The sequence below is a fragment of the Palaemon carinicauda genome, chromosome 10 (genome assembly GCF_036898095.1).
Source record: "Palaemon carinicauda isolate YSFRI2023 chromosome 10, ASM3689809v2, whole genome shotgun sequence".
In the NCBI taxonomy this organism is placed as follows: domain Eukaryota; kingdom Metazoa; phylum Arthropoda; class Malacostraca; order Decapoda; family Palaemonidae; genus Palaemon; species Palaemon carinicauda.
In genome coordinates, this window is record NC_090734.1 from 109,873,789 (window position 1) to 109,892,451 (window position 18,663).

An 18,663-nucleotide genomic window follows, 5' to 3' on the forward strand; every position below is an offset into this window, starting at 1 on the left:
TGTGTTGGCTTCTAACCCTTGACCATGGAGGTGGATGAAGAAAGATAAGCAGAAGTCCGTCGAGACCTTTTGCGGATTCTTCGCCTCGACAAAGGCCAGCCATTTCCTCCAAGATGACTCATATTGCCTTCTAGTAGATTTGCACTTATATTCCTCTAGGAAGTCTATACTGTCTTTCAAAATCCCGAAACGTTTTGTCACCGCTAGGGCGAGAAAATCATGAGCTGCAGGTTCCGGGTTTTCAGTGATGAAGCGCAGACAGTCGACTTCTGAACTCGCTGGGTCAGAACTGGATCTGGTAATGGTAGACACTTCAGCCGTAGTTCCAATGCCAGAGGGAACCATACGCTGTTCGGCCACTTGTGAGCCACTATTGCCGCTACTCCCTTGAAAGATCTCAGTTTGTTGAGGACTCTCAACGGAAAGTTGTGAGGAGGGAACAGGTAAATCGTGGACCATCTGTTCCAGTCGAGGGACATCGCGTCCACTGCTTCCGCCAAGGGATCCTCGTACGGGGACACGTAAAGGGGGTAACTTCTTGTTGTCTTTCGTCGCAAAGAGGTCTATCTGCAGTTCTGGGGACTTGACTCAAGATGAAGGAGAATGATCCTGCGTCTAGGGACCATTCCGACTCTATCGGTGTGAACCTGGATAGAGCGTCCGCTGTCACATTGCGGACTCCTTGAAGGTGAACTGCCGACAGGTACCACTTCTTCTTTTCCGCCAGTCGAAAGATGGCCAACATCACCTGGTTGAGTGGTGGTGACCTCGATCCTTGTCGATTCAAGCATCTCACAATCACCTCGCTGTCCAGCACCAACCTTATGTGGATCGAGCAACGAGGGGAGACTTTCTTCAAGGTAAGGAGTACTGCCATAGCTTCCAGAAAGTTTATGTGAAATGTCTTGAATAGATTGGACCAAGTCCCTTGGGCCTTCTTCCGATGAGAATGACCTCCCCACCCCTCCTTCGAGACGTCTGTGTGAATAGTCAACGAGAGGGGAGGTGGCTGAAGAAGTACCGACTTCTTTAGTCGCCTGACTTGGGACCAAGGCCTGAGAAGCGTACGTAGACGAAGCGGAACTGGTCTTATCAGATCTCTTCGCGCGTTCGATGCATAACTTCTCCAAACTCCGGTTGCATCCTTTAGCTGTGCTCTTAGCACCGGGTCTGTTACTGAGGCAAACTGGAGAGAACCCAGCACTCTCTCCTGTTCGCGTCTTGATATCCTTTCGGAATCCAGAAATCTCTTGACAGAATCAGCTATCTCCTTCCTCTTCTTCGCCGGGATGGAGAGTTGGTGTGACACTAGGTCCCAGTGGATTCCCAACCACTGGAACTTTTGAGATGGAAAAAGTCGAGACTTTTTTCTGTTGATCTTGAAGCCTAGATACTCTAGGAACTGGATCACCGGTAGGGAAGCTTGCAAACATTCTGTCTTGGATGCTGCCCACACTAGCCAGTCGTCCAGGTAGGCTACCACCTGGATTCCTTTTAGGCGTAATTGTTTGAGAGCTACGCTCGCAAGCTTTGTGAAGATCCTTGGGGCTATGTTTAGCCCGAATGGCATGGCTCTGAAGGCGTAGAGTCTTCGATGTAGCTTGAACCCTAGGTAGGGGGAGAGTTGACGATTGATTGGAACGTGCCAATAGGCATCTGACAAATCTATAGAGACGGTAAATGCCCTCTTGGGCAGTAAGGTCCTTATGTGTTGGAGTGTTAGCATCTTGAACTTGCAGTTCACAATGAACTTGTTGAGTGGCGACAAGTGTAGAATGACTCTGAGTTTCCTTGAGTCCTTCTTTGGAACACAAAACAGCCTTCCTTGGAATTTGATGGACTTAACTTTCCAGATTACTCTTTTGTCTAAGAGCTCTTCGAACATATTCTTCCAGAACAGGGGTTGAGTGTTGGGAGAATTTAGGAAATTGAGGTGGAGGACTGCTCCAGCTCCAACCTAGTCCATGTTTTTGTGAGTCCTTCTTGGGAACACAAAACAGCCTCCCTTGGAATTTGATGGACTTTACCCTTCGGATTACCCTTTTCTCCAACAGTTCTTGAATGTACTCCTCCAGAACGGGGGTGGAGTGTTGGAAAAATCGAGGGCACGGGGGTGGAGTGCTTTACCAGCTCCAACCCAGTCCATTCTTGAGTAGGCTGTGGGCCCAGGGATCGAATGTCCACCGATCCCGAAAATTCTGAAGTCTCCCTCCTACCGGTATCATCTCCCTTTGACTGCTGTTGCCCTGAGGCCTTGCCTCCTTGACCGCGACCACCCCTGAATCCCCTCCCCCTTGAGGGCGTCTAGAGGAACCTCTGGCTGCTCCTCTAAGCTTCGCTCGAAAGGTAGTTGACTGCCCTTCGAACGCTGGGTTAAATGCCGGAGACTGCGTCAACACGGCTTGGGGTACCCACTAGTACGTGGTCAGGGTTTGTGCTACCATCTGGGGCACTGTAGGCATAGGAAATTGCTGTTGCTGCTGCTGTCCGAATGGCTTTGCTGGCCGAGAAGGTAGCCTAGTCTTCTTAGTCTTCCTCTTTGGTTGAGGACCCTCATCCGGGAAAGACTTTCTCTTGAGGGATAGGCCCCACTTCTGGAGAAGGTTTCTATTCTCCGTGGCAGCCTTATCTACAACCTCCTTGACCTCTTTACTAGGAAAGAGGTATTTGCCCCAAATGTTGGAGGAGATTAGCTTCCTTGGCTCGTGCCTCACCGCAGCCGAGGCGAACACGAACTCCCTACAAGCCCTCCTAGCTTTGACGAAGCTACAAAGGTCCTTCGTCACTGTGACTAGGTGTGTCTTAGTCACTACCATGAACATCTCATGGACCTTGGGGTCACTTGCCATTGTCTCCAGAGCTGTTTGATGAGACATTGAGGCAGCAAGTCTTTCTTTTGTCTCAAGTTCCCTTCGCAAAAGAAAGTCAGACAGCTTGGGGAGGTTCTCACCGAACTGACGTCCGGCAATATCAGCCTCCAACTTCCCGACTGAGAAGGTAAGATGGACGTCCTTCCAGTCCTTGTGGTCCATGGGTAGGGCCAAAGACAGAGGTTTACACTCCTCCAAGGAGGGGCATGCCTCGACTGCTTTCAGCACAGCCGTAAACCCTTTCTGCATAAAGGAGAAGGCTCTTGAAGGAGAGGACACAAAGGAAGGGTGCTTCTTACTCAAAGCAGGTACTTTCAAGTTTGAGAAGCCCCTCTCTTTCATCGAGCTTGACAATAAAGCTTGAGCCTTAGCGTGGTCCAAAACTATGACCTCCTTCAGCTCTGTTTCTTCCTTTGAGGCTGGTTCCTTCCTTAGGCGGATGTAACAATTCTGATACGACTCCTTGCTGGGCCAGAATTCCACCTCCTCAAGGGGGACTGAGCCAACTTCTCCGAAATGACGATTTTTCCCGTCGTCATAGGCATGTGCACAGCATACTGCCAAGGGTCAACATCTGAGCACAAGGGAAGGTCTTTCACGCTGAGCTTCTTCTGGGGCCCACGTGATGCTGCAAGTCTCCGCATCTCCAGCTCCATTGCAGCCGCCTTCTCATTATTCTCCCTCTGCATCTGTTGGATCATTCCAACGATGGAGGAAAGGGTCTTTCCCAGCTCATCTGGGAGAGAGGACGATGTTGAGGGAATAGGTTCAGTGGCCTGAACCGGAGTAGCCGACACCTGGTCGACCTCTTTCTCTTCATTGTCTGGAGCCTGCTCTTCACCCTGGTCTTCCGGCAGAAGGTCATCTTCCAGACGCTCGGACACCTCCCACATCGTATCTACCAATTGGATGTCCTGCAGGACGTCCGCGACTTCAGAATCCACAGGGATCTGAACCACTGGTATCTCCACTTGGGGCTGGGGAATCACTGCATTAGCTGACGCCCTGGGGAAAAGGTAAGCCCTCATCTTCTCACTTGGAAGATAAGGCCCAGAAGTGTTCTTCTGAAAGCACCTTACCCAGGTACGAAGCTTCTCCCTTGCTGCGTCCCATGACTCCGTCGTCTTAGGGGAATAAAAAGCCACAGTAATCAGGTTTGTGCACACGGTACATACCTGCGGGTCCCAATACCGGAGATCACCTTTGGAGACTGCGCATGCTGCGTGCCTCCTACACAAATTATGTCCGCAGAAGTTCTTGCTGCGGACGTTGCAGAAAACGATTCCACACTTCGGATGGTCCTCTTGTAAAGAGAAGAAAAATCCATGAGTATCAAGTGAACTACGTATCACTGGATATACATAGCTTAGCACAACTAAACTAGAAAGGAAAGACACACACTTGTATTTCCCCGCACAGTCAATTGCTGCAACCTTCCAAATAATAAAATTGTATGGCCAATCTATTCTAGAGCAGCCAATGAATAGTTTCCAGAGGAAACAGGTGTAGCTCACACCCCAAAAATTATTTTAAAATGCGGGATAGTAGACAAGAAAGAACTCACTTTCTTTATCTGTAAGGTTACACCAAAGGGCTGTGCGAGACAACACAAAAGTGTTAGAAAACTTAGTGTTGTAACAAATACTATACTATAACTTTCTCCTTACAGTATATACTATACTGAAAAATACTGGCTACAGTATAGAAGGAAATGTGCCGGCCGGCACACACCTTAACTAGTTCCAAAGTATACTACATAAGAACTATAAGGTGGAAGAACGCTGGTTCAAATGCATGTGCTGGCCGGCAATAACTATTGCCGGCCGGCAACTGTGATATATAGCCGGCCGGCAAAGGTATACAACCAATGCCGGCTGGCAGCAAAAGAACCAAAGAGCTCCGACTGCCCGGCTGCCAGGCTAGAGTACAACACTAGAAGAAAAACAGAATGGATGCCGGGATAAGAGAGTGTACTACCTCATAACCCGGCAACCCGAAAGAGTGCACATAAGGAAGGGGAGAATATAACTTCAGGCTTCCTGACCAATGCCATCTGGCTCTGCAGACAAACATGGATGAGAGACCAAGGGAGGTCTGGGCAGCACTCAAAGCAGAAGACCCTTGCCGGCCGGCATGCACTGCCGGCAAGCAAGGGACTGAGTCAACCCCACATCCTAACCTATGCTAGGTACAGATGTAGAATGACGGACAGGAATGCAATGGCTAGGCCATCACAAAGGAAAGAGGGGGAAAGGGAGAAGAGGGTCCTGCTAACCTTGCTCTAATAATGAATCACCCACAGCCAAGAAAACTCATCTTAGCCTAGGGGAGATCCGAGGAGGGAGGCCAGCAATACTTGCCAACTCCCTCGGAACCAAAGCAAGGAAGGCGTTATTCACAGAAAAGAGGATCTTATCCTCCACACTGAGAACAACAACACAGGACTAGTCTGCTAGATCACAAGCAGAAGGAATCATCTCGTACAGAAACCTTCGAAAGTGAACTAAGGAGGCTAAGCCTCCTATGTCTGTTGTCAGTCTGGCGAGGGAATCTCAACCACAAGCTAGACATCAACAGACTCAGACTAAGAACTCTGATGTCCTGCCCCCTCCCTGAAGCCAGACTTACTGGAAACAGGAAGGAACAGAACACCCTAATATAGTTGTATCTATAGTTGTTTAGGAGGAATGCTTTCGGACTGCGGCGGATCACAAGGAAAGGACCCGTGTAAGGGGGCGTTAGCGGTGGCTTGCTAGTGTCGTTGCGCAGGAAGACGTGCGTTGCAGAGTGCAAGTCTGTTGGTATGTGATGCTTCGCTAGGGGCTTGTAAGTCTAGCGGCATGGAATAAATTTTCCCACGATGTGACATATGCGCTGAAGATCGTCGGAGGATGTTGTAGAAGGAAAAAATTCGGCAGGGAAGACCACCGGTCGCCATACACCATTTCAGCTGCCGAGACGTCGAGGGCGTCTTTAGGAGTGGTCCTCAGTCCCAGGAGGACTCAGGGAAGCTGAGTAAACCAGTTGGAATCCTTGCAGCAGGACATCAAAGCTGCTTTGAGGGTGCGATGAAAACGTTCAACCATTCCATTGGCAGCGGGATTGTAGGCCGTTGTCTGATGTAGGGTGATGCCCAGGAGATTCGCTAATGATGTCCACAATTGAGAGGGGAAAGTGGTTCCCCTGTCAGAAGTAATATTCTCAGGGATACCAAATCTTGCAATCCATCCAGAGAGTAAGGCAGATGTACATGAGGCGGACGTTGCAGTTTCCATGGGAATGGCTTCAGGCCAACGAGTGGAGCGGTCAATGACGGTAAACAGGTAACGATGTCCTTGTGATGTGGGTAGGGGCCCCACAACGTCGACGTGAATGTGTGCGAAACGACGCTGAGGTTGAGGAAAGGTGCCCACTCTGGAATCCGTGTGTCAATGTACTTTGGAAGTTTGGCAAGAAGTACAGGCGCGGACCCAATCCTTAGCATCCTTAGAAATGCCGTGCCAAATGAACTTTGCCTTCAGCAGCTGTGCAGTAGAACAGCACGAGGGATGTGAATGGCCGTGAATGAAATCAAACACCTGCTGTCACATGGGAGCAGGAATCCAAGGTCGCGGTCTACCAGTACTGACGTCACAGAGGAGGGTGGTGTTGTAGTCTTCGAGGGGAAGGTCTTCCCAACGGAGGGACGTGCAGGATGTCCTACATGCTTGATACTCTGGATCCTGTCGTTGGGGTTCAGCCAGGGCGTTGTAATCCAATCCCAGTTGAAAGGCAGCCAACGTGTTTCTTGACAGGGCATCGGCAACGGGATTCATTTTCCCAGGGACGTCTTGAAGGGTGCAATTGTATTCAGCCACGGCGGAGAGATGTCGGCGTTGACGGGCGGACCAGGCATCAGACTGTCGAGTAAAGGCGTGCACCAGAGGCATGTGGTCTCTGCGAATGACGAAGGGCGTACCTTCTAAGAAATAGTGAAAGTGACGGACAGCCAAGTGCACCGCCAGTAATTCTCGATCGAAGGTAGAATAACCCGATTCTGCCTTGGACAGTTATCTGCTGAAGAAGGCCAATGGGCGCGGCGAGCCGTTGAACACCTGCTCAAGTACTGCACCAATAGCGACGTCGCTGGTATCGGTGGAGAGAAGGAGAGGGGCATGTTGGATAGGAAAAGTGAGAGCTGCAGCAGTTGATAGGGCCTTCTTTGCATTGCAGAAGGCTGCATCATAAAGGGGACCCCACTCCAGGTCCTTTGGCTTGCCCTTGAGGGAGGCGTAGAGGGGAGAAAGACTGTCGGCAATGGCTGGCAGAAAACGGTGATAATAGTTTATCATGCCCAAGAATTCCTGCAGAGCTTTGATGGTCGAGGGCACGGGGAAGTTCTGAATGGCTGCTACTTTCTCAGGGAGGGGGTGGACTCCTTCAGGAGTGATGCGGTGCCCTAAGAACGACACTTCGTTGGCGCCAAAGGTACACTTGTCGTACCGGACTACAAGGCCGTTTTGTTGCAGGCAGTCGAGCACGATGCGCAGGTGATGGAGGTGTTCCTCTTTTGAGGAGGAGGATACAAGTATGTCGTCCACATAACATACACAGAAAGGGAGGTCCCCTAAGTTGAAACGTGGCCCCAGCATTACGAAGGCCAAAACAGGAGTAATTGAAGGTGTATGTACCAAACGGAGTGGTGATGGCAGTCTTGGGGATGTCTTCTTGGTTCATAGGCACCTGATAATACCCCTTCTGGAGATCGAGCGTAGAGAAAACCTTTGCTTTGTGCAGGTAGGAGGTCACGTCGGCAATGTTTGGGAGGGGGTAGTGATCCGGTTCTGTTTGCATGTTCCGGCGCCTGTAATCCCCGCACGGACGGAGGGAGCCGTCTTTCTTCAGAACGATGTGTAAGGGTGACAACCATGGGCTGGAGGCCATTTGGCAAAGGCCCATTTCCTCCATTTCGGCGAACGTCAGTTTGGCGGCTGCCAATCGTTCCGGTGCCAGACGTCTGAATTTTGCGAAGACTGGGGGTCCCGTCGTCTTGATATGGTGATAAATACCGTGCTTAACAGGAACCGTGGGCGTTTGGCGAAGTTCTGGACGGAAAACTTCCGGGTACGACGTGAGGAGGTGGGCGTAGGCATCCGTGGGTACGCTAATGTGGAGAGCGAGGTTAGAGGGGCCGGGTTGAAGAGGTGTCGACAAGTACGAGTCTGCGTTGACCAATCGTCGGTGGGCGACATCGACCAGAAGGTGGAAATGAGAGAGGAAATCCGCACCGAGGATTGGCAATGTGACGTCAGCACCGAGAAACTTCCAATCGAATTTACCGTTTCCGAGCGATAATGTGAGATTCTCGTAACCGTAGGTGGGTATCGCAGATCCGTTGGCAGCTACCAAGCGGACGTCGGCAGATGTAGACAGACTACGTCGTGTCTTGAAGAGTTTCCTTGGCAAAAGATAACGACAAGCACCCATGTCTACCAAAAATCGCACGCCCGTTCCTGCATCATGTAAAAAGAAAAGATTAGAAACACGGGAAGCCACCGCCACGAGCGATGGCCTACTTACACGTTTTTTGGCCACTGACAATCCTTGGCACATTTCTTTGCAGTTGCCCCGAATATGAAGTGGTAGTAGCAAAACTGCGGCGGATGGGAGGTAGTAAGTGGCTGTAGAAGTCGTTTGTTGGGGCGCGAGCGATTGGTGGGTGGTGGGCGGATTTGTCGCTGCTTCGACACGTCACAGTGTGGGCGTGTATGTCCTACGGCATTCATGTCAGCTTCGGTTGACGTTGAATAGGCATCCTCTTCGTCAGGGGTGGAGGCGTTTATGGAGGTCTTGAAGTGGCTGTCCATAAGGGCGTCGGCTTTGGTCATCAAGTCCTTTATGGGTAAACTATCGACATCGGGTATGGCAGCGCGTATAGGTCCGGGTAAACGGCGTATCCAAAGGGCACAAAGTAGGTTCACCTCACGAGGATAGCCGTCTGCGGCAGGTTGAAGGCGGGCAATACTGGTCATTTCCCTGAGGGCATGCTAAGCCCTTTGGTCCCCCAGCAGTTGTTGCGAGAGCTGAAAAAGCTTTGCTACATGGGCGGCTGGCAACGGCGAGTACTGCTGTAGAAGGTATGTTTTGAGGGAGTCATACGCTATTGGGGTGTCTCCTTGTTCACAAAGCCAGTCGGATATTTCCGGGAAGGTGTCCTCGGGTATCGCCGCGAGAACATAATCTGCTTTGGTCGTTGAGCGAGTCACGCCCTTGATGCGAAACTGGACTTCTGCGCGCTGAAACCAAGCAAACGCCTCTCCGCTGGCGAACGGTGAAAGTTTCAATGAAGCAGCCGCAGCGCCAAGTTCTGTAGAGTCCGTCATAGTACCAACGATGGAGGGGCGAGGGGGGTGGGCGTGGAAGGCGGTGGGAGCGAGTCGACTTCCGGGGTCATCAATGTGACGAGCCGAAGAGGAGGTTGTGGACTCAAAGGCAGTGTGAAAGCAACTGAGTTAGTTTATCAAAGAACACTCTCCTTTTTATACAAAATCTCAAAGCAACAAGAATTTTCATGTTCAAATATTGACACTGTTACAGAGGAGAAAAGCAGACATGAATTTTCAGGTTCGTTTTAGTGCGAGGGGAGAGCGAAGATACAAGCACAAAATGAACTATGTACGATCGTGTGACACACGGTTGATACAATACTCTATCTCCTTACTGACCAAATCCTCCTTTACGGGGTTCAGCTGGTAAGGACTCTGCTTCACAGGGGAAGCATCACCTACATCAACGTCATGACTTAGAATATTTGTCCTACCTGGAACATCCTGAAAAAGATCTGAAAAAGAATTAATTAGATTAAGTATATCTTCCCGTTTGTTAACATCTAAATGATCTAACCTACTTTTTCACATCTCCAAATTTTGCATATTTTCACCCAATGAATCCAAAGGAAACATCTAATACCACAGACACAGGCTCGGACACTAACGCTAATGGATCACCTTGCTTACCAATATAAGGTTTCAGACAATTATCATGAAATATTCTACATTTGCGTCTTGAACCAAGAGCTTCAATTTCATAGTTAACCTCTGACAGTTTTCTCAAAACTTTCCAAGGGCCCTTATATCTTGGTTTAAGAAAACTATCTGGGTCCATACTCAGCACAGAAACCAAGTCCCTAGGTTCAAATGACCGTACCTTTACCTGTTTGTCATAGTTGTTCTTCATTACTGACTGGGACCGTTCCAAATTTTCCCTGGCAAACTTCCAGGCACTAAACATTCTTCCCTTCAGGTCTTCCACAAACCTTTTTATATCTATTTCTTCCTTCCGGTTGGACTTGAGCATTTCAAAAACAATTTCCAATGGTCCACGGACCTTGTGCCAAATACCAACTCGAAAGGAGCTACACCAGTGGAAGAGTTAGGGTTATTCCTGATAGCAAAGAGGGCAAAAGGGAGGGCTTTGTCCCAGTCACCATCATGCTCATAACAATGTTTCTTCAGGATAGAATTGAGGGTCTGGTGGAACCTTTCCACCACTCCTTGACTCTCCGGGTGATAAGGTACGCTGATAACGTGCTGAATGGCCAGTTCAGCGCACTTACCCCTAAATACCTTACTCGTGAAATTCGTCCCACAGTCGTTCGGAATTATGTGAGGGAGACCATACCTGGGAAAGAAATCAAATAATTTTTCAAAGACAACTGTGGAAGTAATACGTCTCATAGGTATAGCTTCAGGAAAGCGAGAGGCTCTATCCATGATAGTTAGTAAATATACGTAACCTGTTTTAGTTTTGGGTAAGGGACCTACCACATCAATTACTAAATCTGAAAAAGGATCACCTATAGCGGGTATGTTATGCAACGGGGCTTTAGGGATCTCCCGATTTGGTTTACCCATAACCTGACAAGTCTCACACTCTCTGATAATCTGCTTCACACTCAATTCAATTCCAGGCCACCAAAAATACCTATCTAGGAAGTCCCTTTTAGGGAAACTTATCAAATTGGCCCTGCAACTTAGCCATCTCTATATTTAATTTCATCATCTCCAACTCATGACGCCTTACCCGCTCGTTCTCCTCAAACTTCATTTTGTGTAACTCTATATTAAAATCACCATCACCACTCTTCAAAACTTAATAAAAACACATTTTTTTTTTTTTTTGCGAAAGTAAAGTAATGAAACATGAAAAGATTACTATGAGGAAATAAAAAAAATAGTTACATCTAGACGCAATATAAATTCCATATAGAAAAGGCAACCATCGTATTCCTCATATAATAATTTCCGGTATGATAGACAGCTTTGGCGACTCTCTCTCTCTCTCTCTCTCTCTCTCTCTCTCTCTCTCTCTCTCTCTCTCTCTCTCTCTCTCTCTCTCTCTCTCTCTCAAATAAAGCATCTGGAATTTTACAAAGGAAAAAAAATGAGGTAAATTTTTCCTGTTTCATCTGAAACGTAAAAAAATTATTTGTGGAATTACGATCAATATGGGTGGGACTTTCGTCTTTTTTTTACTACAAGGTTATATATTATGTCAAATAGTTGATGATCTTTATAAATATTCTAAGGGTGACTAATGGAGCGTGTGGGTTTGAAGAGAGAGAGAGAGAGAGAGAGAGAGAGAGAGAGAGAGAGAGAGAGAGAGAGAGAGAGAGAGAGAGAGAGAATAATAACTATTGCTTCGGTTAGCTATCTGAGGAGGCACATTTCAATTTTGAAAAATTTTTACCTCACTATTTGGTACAGATTAAGACAGAGTTAGGCCAATTTACACCCTTGGTGTTGACGTATTGATTCGGTGCGACTAGTAGAAACGTGTTTCATGCCTATACCGTAAGCATGCACTATCTGTGATTTATTTTTTCTTTTCTTTATTATTTGATGAGAGAACTCGTTTAAGATTTTTATGTCTAAATATATCAAGACAGGCCTAGAAGGCTTATGAGAGCCTTGTATAGAGAGCTGAACAGGTATCTTGATACTCTCTCTTGACATTTGGATGTGTTCTGTAAGAAGAAATATTTTTCTATTTCAATTTCCATTATAATGCATATGATATAATAAATGATAAAATAAGGAAAAAGTTTCATGGTTTCCAACATAAAGGTATACTGTACTGTTCAGAAGTTTCATTGTATTTCTCTATGATGAAGGAAAAGTCTTGATTTATTCACATTCATTGGATTTGAACTGTGAGAGAGAGAGAGAGAGAGAGAGAGAGAGAGAGAGAGAGAGAGAGAGAGAGAGAGAGAGAGAGAGAGAGAGAGAGAAGCCAGGTTTACCCAACCAACAATCATATGAATAGAAGAAGTAGAAAAAAGGGAAAATATATCACACAGTGAAAGGAAAATCGGTGTTCCTTTGACCTGGAATGGAGGAAAGTCGATGACTGGTCAGATACTGTGATAGATCTCTTGCAGGAATTCCTCCTGCTGGAATTACTCCACAGACATTCTCTATATTCTGTAACTATTTGTTACATGAATCATGAATAAATGGGTAATTCCTACTTCACTTAGGTAAATAACTTTTTTTTTTATTTAATGAAAAGTAATTTGTTTTGGTTACGAAAATATATTACGAGATGATAATTACTTTTGAAGTAGCATCTATAAGAATTTTACAAGATTTATTTTAAAAAAAAAAAAAAAAAAAAAAAAAAAAACTATATTGAGCTGAATCGTTATGAGAAAGTTTTCGGCATGATCGTTTTATTGAAGTCACTAATTATAAATGTTATACCATTTGTATGGGTCTAAGTTACAATTTTTCTTTCATGACTTCCCTGAAACTTCTACTGAGAAAGGCTTAACATTCGATAAAAACTCCTAATAGGTGAGTCATAAACATTCTTTATTTATGTAGGAATTATAACGGTTTACAAACATGGAGTTGATGGTGATAAAGTATTAGAATTGAAACTATTTGAGAGATTACTCGAGTGTCATATGAGGGGTAGATGAAGATGGTTTGGGAATGCTCTTCGTACTCCACAAGAGAGATTAGCTCACTACATGTTCAACTGGGCTCCATAAGGCACTAGATGAGTTGGAAAACCCAGGCCTACATGTCTTATTACTGTGAAGCGTGAAGTAGGAGATGGTGAATGGAGAAGTATTGAATCAAAGCTTCAGGATAGAGATGACTGTTGAAATCTAACCGAGTCCCATTGCGTCAATAGGCGTAGCAGATGATGATGATGAATGAATTAGGATTGCAGTAAACTCAAGAATATTTTCAAGGTATGTTGTAGAAAATAATTTATCGTAAACCAAAATTGGAGAAGTTGAAAGTGATTTCTTTTGTTGTTAAATATAATAAATATCAAACCTCTTAAATATTATTCGTAATATTATTTTTGTCATGTTCAAGTGTAGAGCGGGGCTGACTTTAGTTCCTCTAAACAATCTTGTTATTAGTGATCTGTCGCCTAGTATTGTTTTTAAGGTGAACTGCTTGTTTACGCTGTTGTCCGAGAGCTGGAAGTTTTTGTCGTGGTGATCGGAGTTTCCAAGTCAGTTCTCAGACAAATTCCTTCTTGTATGGTGGACGTTTTTACAACTCTCGGTCATGGAAGGATAAACCCCTAGTGACACCGACACTATGCCACTTTGGGGGGCAGCAGGAGCAACAGTAATTCAGTGAACGGCAGGAGTATTGAGGTGAGTCAGCCTTTTCACATCTGAACATGAGTTGATTTGATACCCTAGCCATAAGAATTTAATACATTAGATTAAATTAGTTCCCTTCTCAAGACCTTGTTAAAAATAAATCTCGGGATCAAAAGAAATTACTATTTTTCCAATTTTGTTTTCGGTTTTCTTTTTTATAGCGTTAAAAGTTAGGTTTTTTACAGTGGATTACCACTTTTATTGAAAATTCATTAATTGTTATTCGTGGATTACCACATTAGGCTATTAGCCATTAAGTTTCATTTTTGGTGGATTACCACAGTTTATGAACAATGTGTTTTTAAAATTACAAAATCGAATTCTATCGAAGGTAATTTTAGTGAACGGATTCCCGTCTTGAGTTTTGTTCTTGTTAATACGGATTCCCGTAAGTAATTTAGTTTCCCTTTTACCTGACCAGTTTTACAGGGAGTGTTTTTTGTTTTTCAGATCCTGAGAGACATGATAGTCATTGGTAGGGGCTTGCTTCATACGGTTGTTTTCCGGTGAAGTAAGTTACTAACTTGAGGGAGGCAGGACAGCAATTAATCGTCTCGGTTGTCTCAACCAGTATTTTTTATCAAAAATATTAATTAAATTAATATAACTGGACTTTAAAAAACTTCTTGCTTCATTTACCTCATTTTATTTGTTTTTTACCTTGCCATTGATAAAATATTGTGTATATGTCTGTTGCTGTAGTCATATAATTTTATGCTGAAATATATTTCCATTTACTTTTTATTATAAAAGTTGAAAAATGCTTCTGATAATTTCCAAGTCTTGAAAATAGCTTATATATTGTTTTAACATTTTGATAAGCTACTGGAAGCACCACTACTCATCAAAACTCTAGCTTAAAAAAATAAAAATATAAATAAATAAAAAATTCTAAAAATTTTTTGTTTTGTTAATTAGATTTCAAGAGGAAACCATAGCACGTTAGACAAAAAAATTTCCATAATATAAAGCAATAATTATCAAGATATTTTTACTATGTGTAAGAACGACAGTCTACGTGGTAATACACCCATCCTCCAAACTTGACGTCATTCAGCCTAGAATTCCATGACTGTACCTGATGCTATAAGGACAGGTACTGGCTGTCTCGACAATTCTGCCTTCAGGAGACTCTATGGCATAAATGCATTCATAGATGTGTTTTTGAAGCCTTTGAATCTATGCACGAGGCAGTTATTGATAAAATTGTGTCAATGGGTAAGACAATGGGGTTGGAAATATACAAGAACAACATCAACGATTTTCTTGAGGAACTGATTAAATTGTGGAGGATACTTCATCTGAGGAGAAGTAGGAGGGGCAGACTGACACACCTCTTGCTTCAAGTAAGATTAAGGAGATATTAAAAACGTTAGAAACTTAAATTTTATAGAAACACATCACCCTGATAAGGCCTCGGCAAGATGAGCACTGAATCTGTTTACCAACAATGAGATGTCACGTTTTCCTGACTGTTATATGATCGTTAGATTAATGTATATTGTGTTATAAGAGCTCTGAAGAAGGCTTATTGTATTTTATATAATAGGTTAATGTGAAAAAAAAAAATAATTACAACTCGATGTATCGTTATGTTCAGGAACGGGAGTGCTGGATATTTCCCAAAATTTCCACCCCAACATCAATCAACTCTTGCCCAAGAAGCGTGTTGGCCACGCCAGATAGTTCTAGATAGTCATGCAGGAACGTTCGAGATTGGGTCCTGAACTATTTAAGGAAAAAGCGATCCGTCAACGAAAGAAACCTGGTTGAACACTTCTCTTGAGTGAGACATTTCAGCTACATCTTCTGTGACCTTGGATTTGTTATTGAACTTACAACAATATGATATCCAGAAGAAGATAAAGAACTTTTTTAAAATTCACCTGTTCAACATCTGAACTTGTGCTCCTGCATATCAACTTTTTATATAAATAAAAACTAAGCAACGTCATCGGACCCTCATGGCCGACAAGCACATGGAGTTAACTCATCTACATTGACACTTATGTACAATGTTATTAAGTATGGTGTACTGCAAACATTCTGGGGACCTTCCTTATTTTCTTCACTCACTATGTTATGTTTCCCTGTTGAAGCCCTTGGGCTTATTGCATCCTACTTTTCAACTTGGGTAGTACCATGTGTAATAATGATAACAATAACAACAATAATAATAATAATAATAATAATAATAATAATAATAATAATAATAATAATAATAATAATAATAATAATAATATATTATTATTATTATTATTATTATTATTATTATTATTATTATAATGATAACAATAATAATAATAATAACAATAATAATAATAATAATAATAATAATAATAATAATAATAATAATAACCATGAGTGCATGTGTATGATAATTATGAGAACTTCCAGTAATGGAAGTTATTTGTTTAATCAAAGCAACCATAAATTGTGTACCACCCGTGTCACGTGATCAAACATAGAAACGACATTTCTATTTTTTGTATATATTATCCTTTGTATCTTCGCTATCCCCTTGCACTGACAGCAACTTGTTTTAACCTGTCTGCCTATTTCATTGTTATCTGTTAACAGAACCGGTTGCCAGTTTGTATTTTGTGACCTTCTTACCAGGACCTAGTGTGTATATATACTAGATGTGTCTATAATAAAGTATCTCAGTTGCATTCATCACGCTTTGAGTCAGAACCTATGCTTGGTGACCCCGGAAGTCGACTCACTCCTCCCGCCATCCCCCCCTCACTGTTACTCTGGCGGACTCCACAGAAGTTGGCACCCCCACATTCTAACTTTCGTCGTTTGCCAGCGGCGAGGCGTTTGTTTGGTTTCAGCGCGCAAAAGTCCAGGTCTGCATCAAGGGCGTGACTTGGTCAACCACCAAAGCAGATTATGTTCTCGCTGCAATACCCGAGGACACCTTCCCGGACATCTCCGATTGGCTTTGTGAACAAGGAGACACCTGAATAGCGTATGACGCCCTCAAAACATAACTTCTGCTCCAGTACTTGCTGTTGCCAGCCGCCCATTTAGCAAAACTTTTTCAGCTCTCAACAACCATTGGGGACCAAGGGGAAATGACCAATATCACTCACCTGCAACTTGCCACAGACGGCTCTCCTTGTGAGGTGAACCTACTTTGGGCCTTTTGGGTATGCCGTTTACCCGAACCTGTACGCACTGCCATACCCAGTGTCAAAGTTTACTCATAAAAAACTTGATGACCAAAGCCAATGCCTTTATGGACAGCTACTTCACGACCTTCGAGACCTCCATCAACACCCCCACTCCTGACGAAGAGGACACCTATTCAACATCAACCGAGGCTGACGTGAATGCCGTAGGACACACACGCCTACCCCGTGACATGCCGGAACGGTGAGCCACCCATCACGTACCACTCGGTTGCACCCCTCCCAACGACTTCTACAGCCACTTACTGATACCCATCAGCCGCAATTTTGCTACTACCACACTAGATTTGGGGCTGCCGCGAAGAAATGTGCCAAGGATTGTCAGTGACAAAAAAAAACGTGTAAGTAGGCCATCGCTTGTGGTGGTGGCCTGCCGTGTTACTAATATTTTCTTTTTACATGATGCAGGAACGGGTGTGCGATTTTTGGTAGACACGGGTGTTCTTCGTTCTCTTTTGCCAAGGGAACTCTTCAGGACACAACGTAGTCTGTGTAAGTTTGCCGACGTCCGCATGGCAGCTGCAAATGGATCTGCAATACCCACGTACGGTTACGAGAACCTCACATTATCGTTTGGAAACGGCAATTTTAATTGGAAGTCTCTCGTTGCTGACGTCAAATTGCCAATCCTCGGTGTGGATTTTCTCTCTTATTTCCACCTTCTGGTCGATGTCGCCCACCGACGATTGATCAACGCAGACTTGTACTTGTCAACACCTCTTCACCCCGGCCCCTCCAACCTCACTCTCCACATCAGTGCACTCACGGATGCCTATGCCCACCTCCAGAACATCGCCAAACCCTCACAGTTCCTGCCAAACACGGTATTTATCACCATAACAAGACGACGGGACCCTCAGTCTTCACCAAATTCAGACGTCTGGCCTTGGATCGATTGGCAGCTGCTAAACAGACGTTCGCTGTAATAGAAGAAATGGGCCTATGCCAAAAGGCCTCCAGCCCATGGTCGTCACCCTTACAAATCGTCGTAAAGAGAGACGGCTCCCTCCTGTGCGAGGATTACAGGCGCCTGAACATGGACAGCTACTTCACGACCTTCGAGACCTCCATCAACACCCCCACTCCTGACAAAGAGGACACCTATTCAACATCAACCGAGGCTGACGTGAATGCCGTAGGACACACACGTCTACCCCGTGACATGCCGGAGCGGTGAGCCACCCATCACGTGCCACTCGGTTGCACCCCTCCCAACGACTTCTACAGCCACTTACTGATACCCATGAGCCGCAGTTTTGCTACTACCACTCTAGATTTGGGGCTGCCGCGAAGAAATGTGCCAAGGATTATCAGTGACAAAAAAACGTTTAAGTAGGCCATCGCTCGTGGTGGTGGCCTGCCGTGTTACTAATATTTTCTTTTACATGGTGCAGGAACGGGTGTGCGATTTTTGGTAGACACAGGTGTCCGTCTTTCTCTTTTGCCAAGGGAACTCTTCAGGACACAACGTAGTCTGTGTAAGTCTGCCGACGTCCGCATGGTAGCTGCCAATGGATCTGCAACACCCACATACAGTTACGAGAACCTCACATTATCGTTTAGAAACGGCAATTTTAATTGGAAGTCTCTCGTTGCTGACGTCAAATTGCCAATCCTCGGTGTGGATTTTCTCTCTTATTTCCACCTTCTGGTTGATGTTGCCAACCGATGATTGGTCAACGCAGACTTGTACTTGTTGACACCTCTTCACCCCACCCCCTCCAACCTCGCTCTCCACATCAGTGCACCCACGGATGCCTATGCCCACCTCCAGAACATCGCCAAACCCTCACGGTTCCTGCCAAACACGGTATTTATCACCATATCAAGACGACGGGACCCTCAGTCTTCACCAAATTCAGACGTCTGGCCTCGGATCGATTGGCAGCTGCTAAACAGACGTTCGCTGTAATCGAAGAAATGGGCC

The 18,663-nt window shown here is 45.1% G+C and overlaps 1 protein-coding gene across 1 annotated transcript in view; it reads left to right on the forward strand.

Moving 5' to 3' along the window:
• Nucleotides 1-14,720: 14,720 nt before the first annotated feature.
• LOC137648172 (uncharacterized) overlaps nt 14,721-18,663 on the forward strand; it is a 25,397-nt gene continuing 21,454 nt past the window's right edge. The window contains exons 1-3 of the mRNA XM_068381098.1: nt 14,721-14,757; nt 17,145-17,369; nt 18,511-18,663. The exon at nt 18,511-18,663 is cut by the window's right edge and continues 140 nt beyond it. Of these exons, the coding sequence (XP_068237199.1) occupies nt 14,721-14,757; nt 17,145-17,369; nt 18,511-18,663 (415 nt within the window). The remainder of the gene's footprint in view (nt 14,758-17,144; nt 17,370-18,510) is intronic.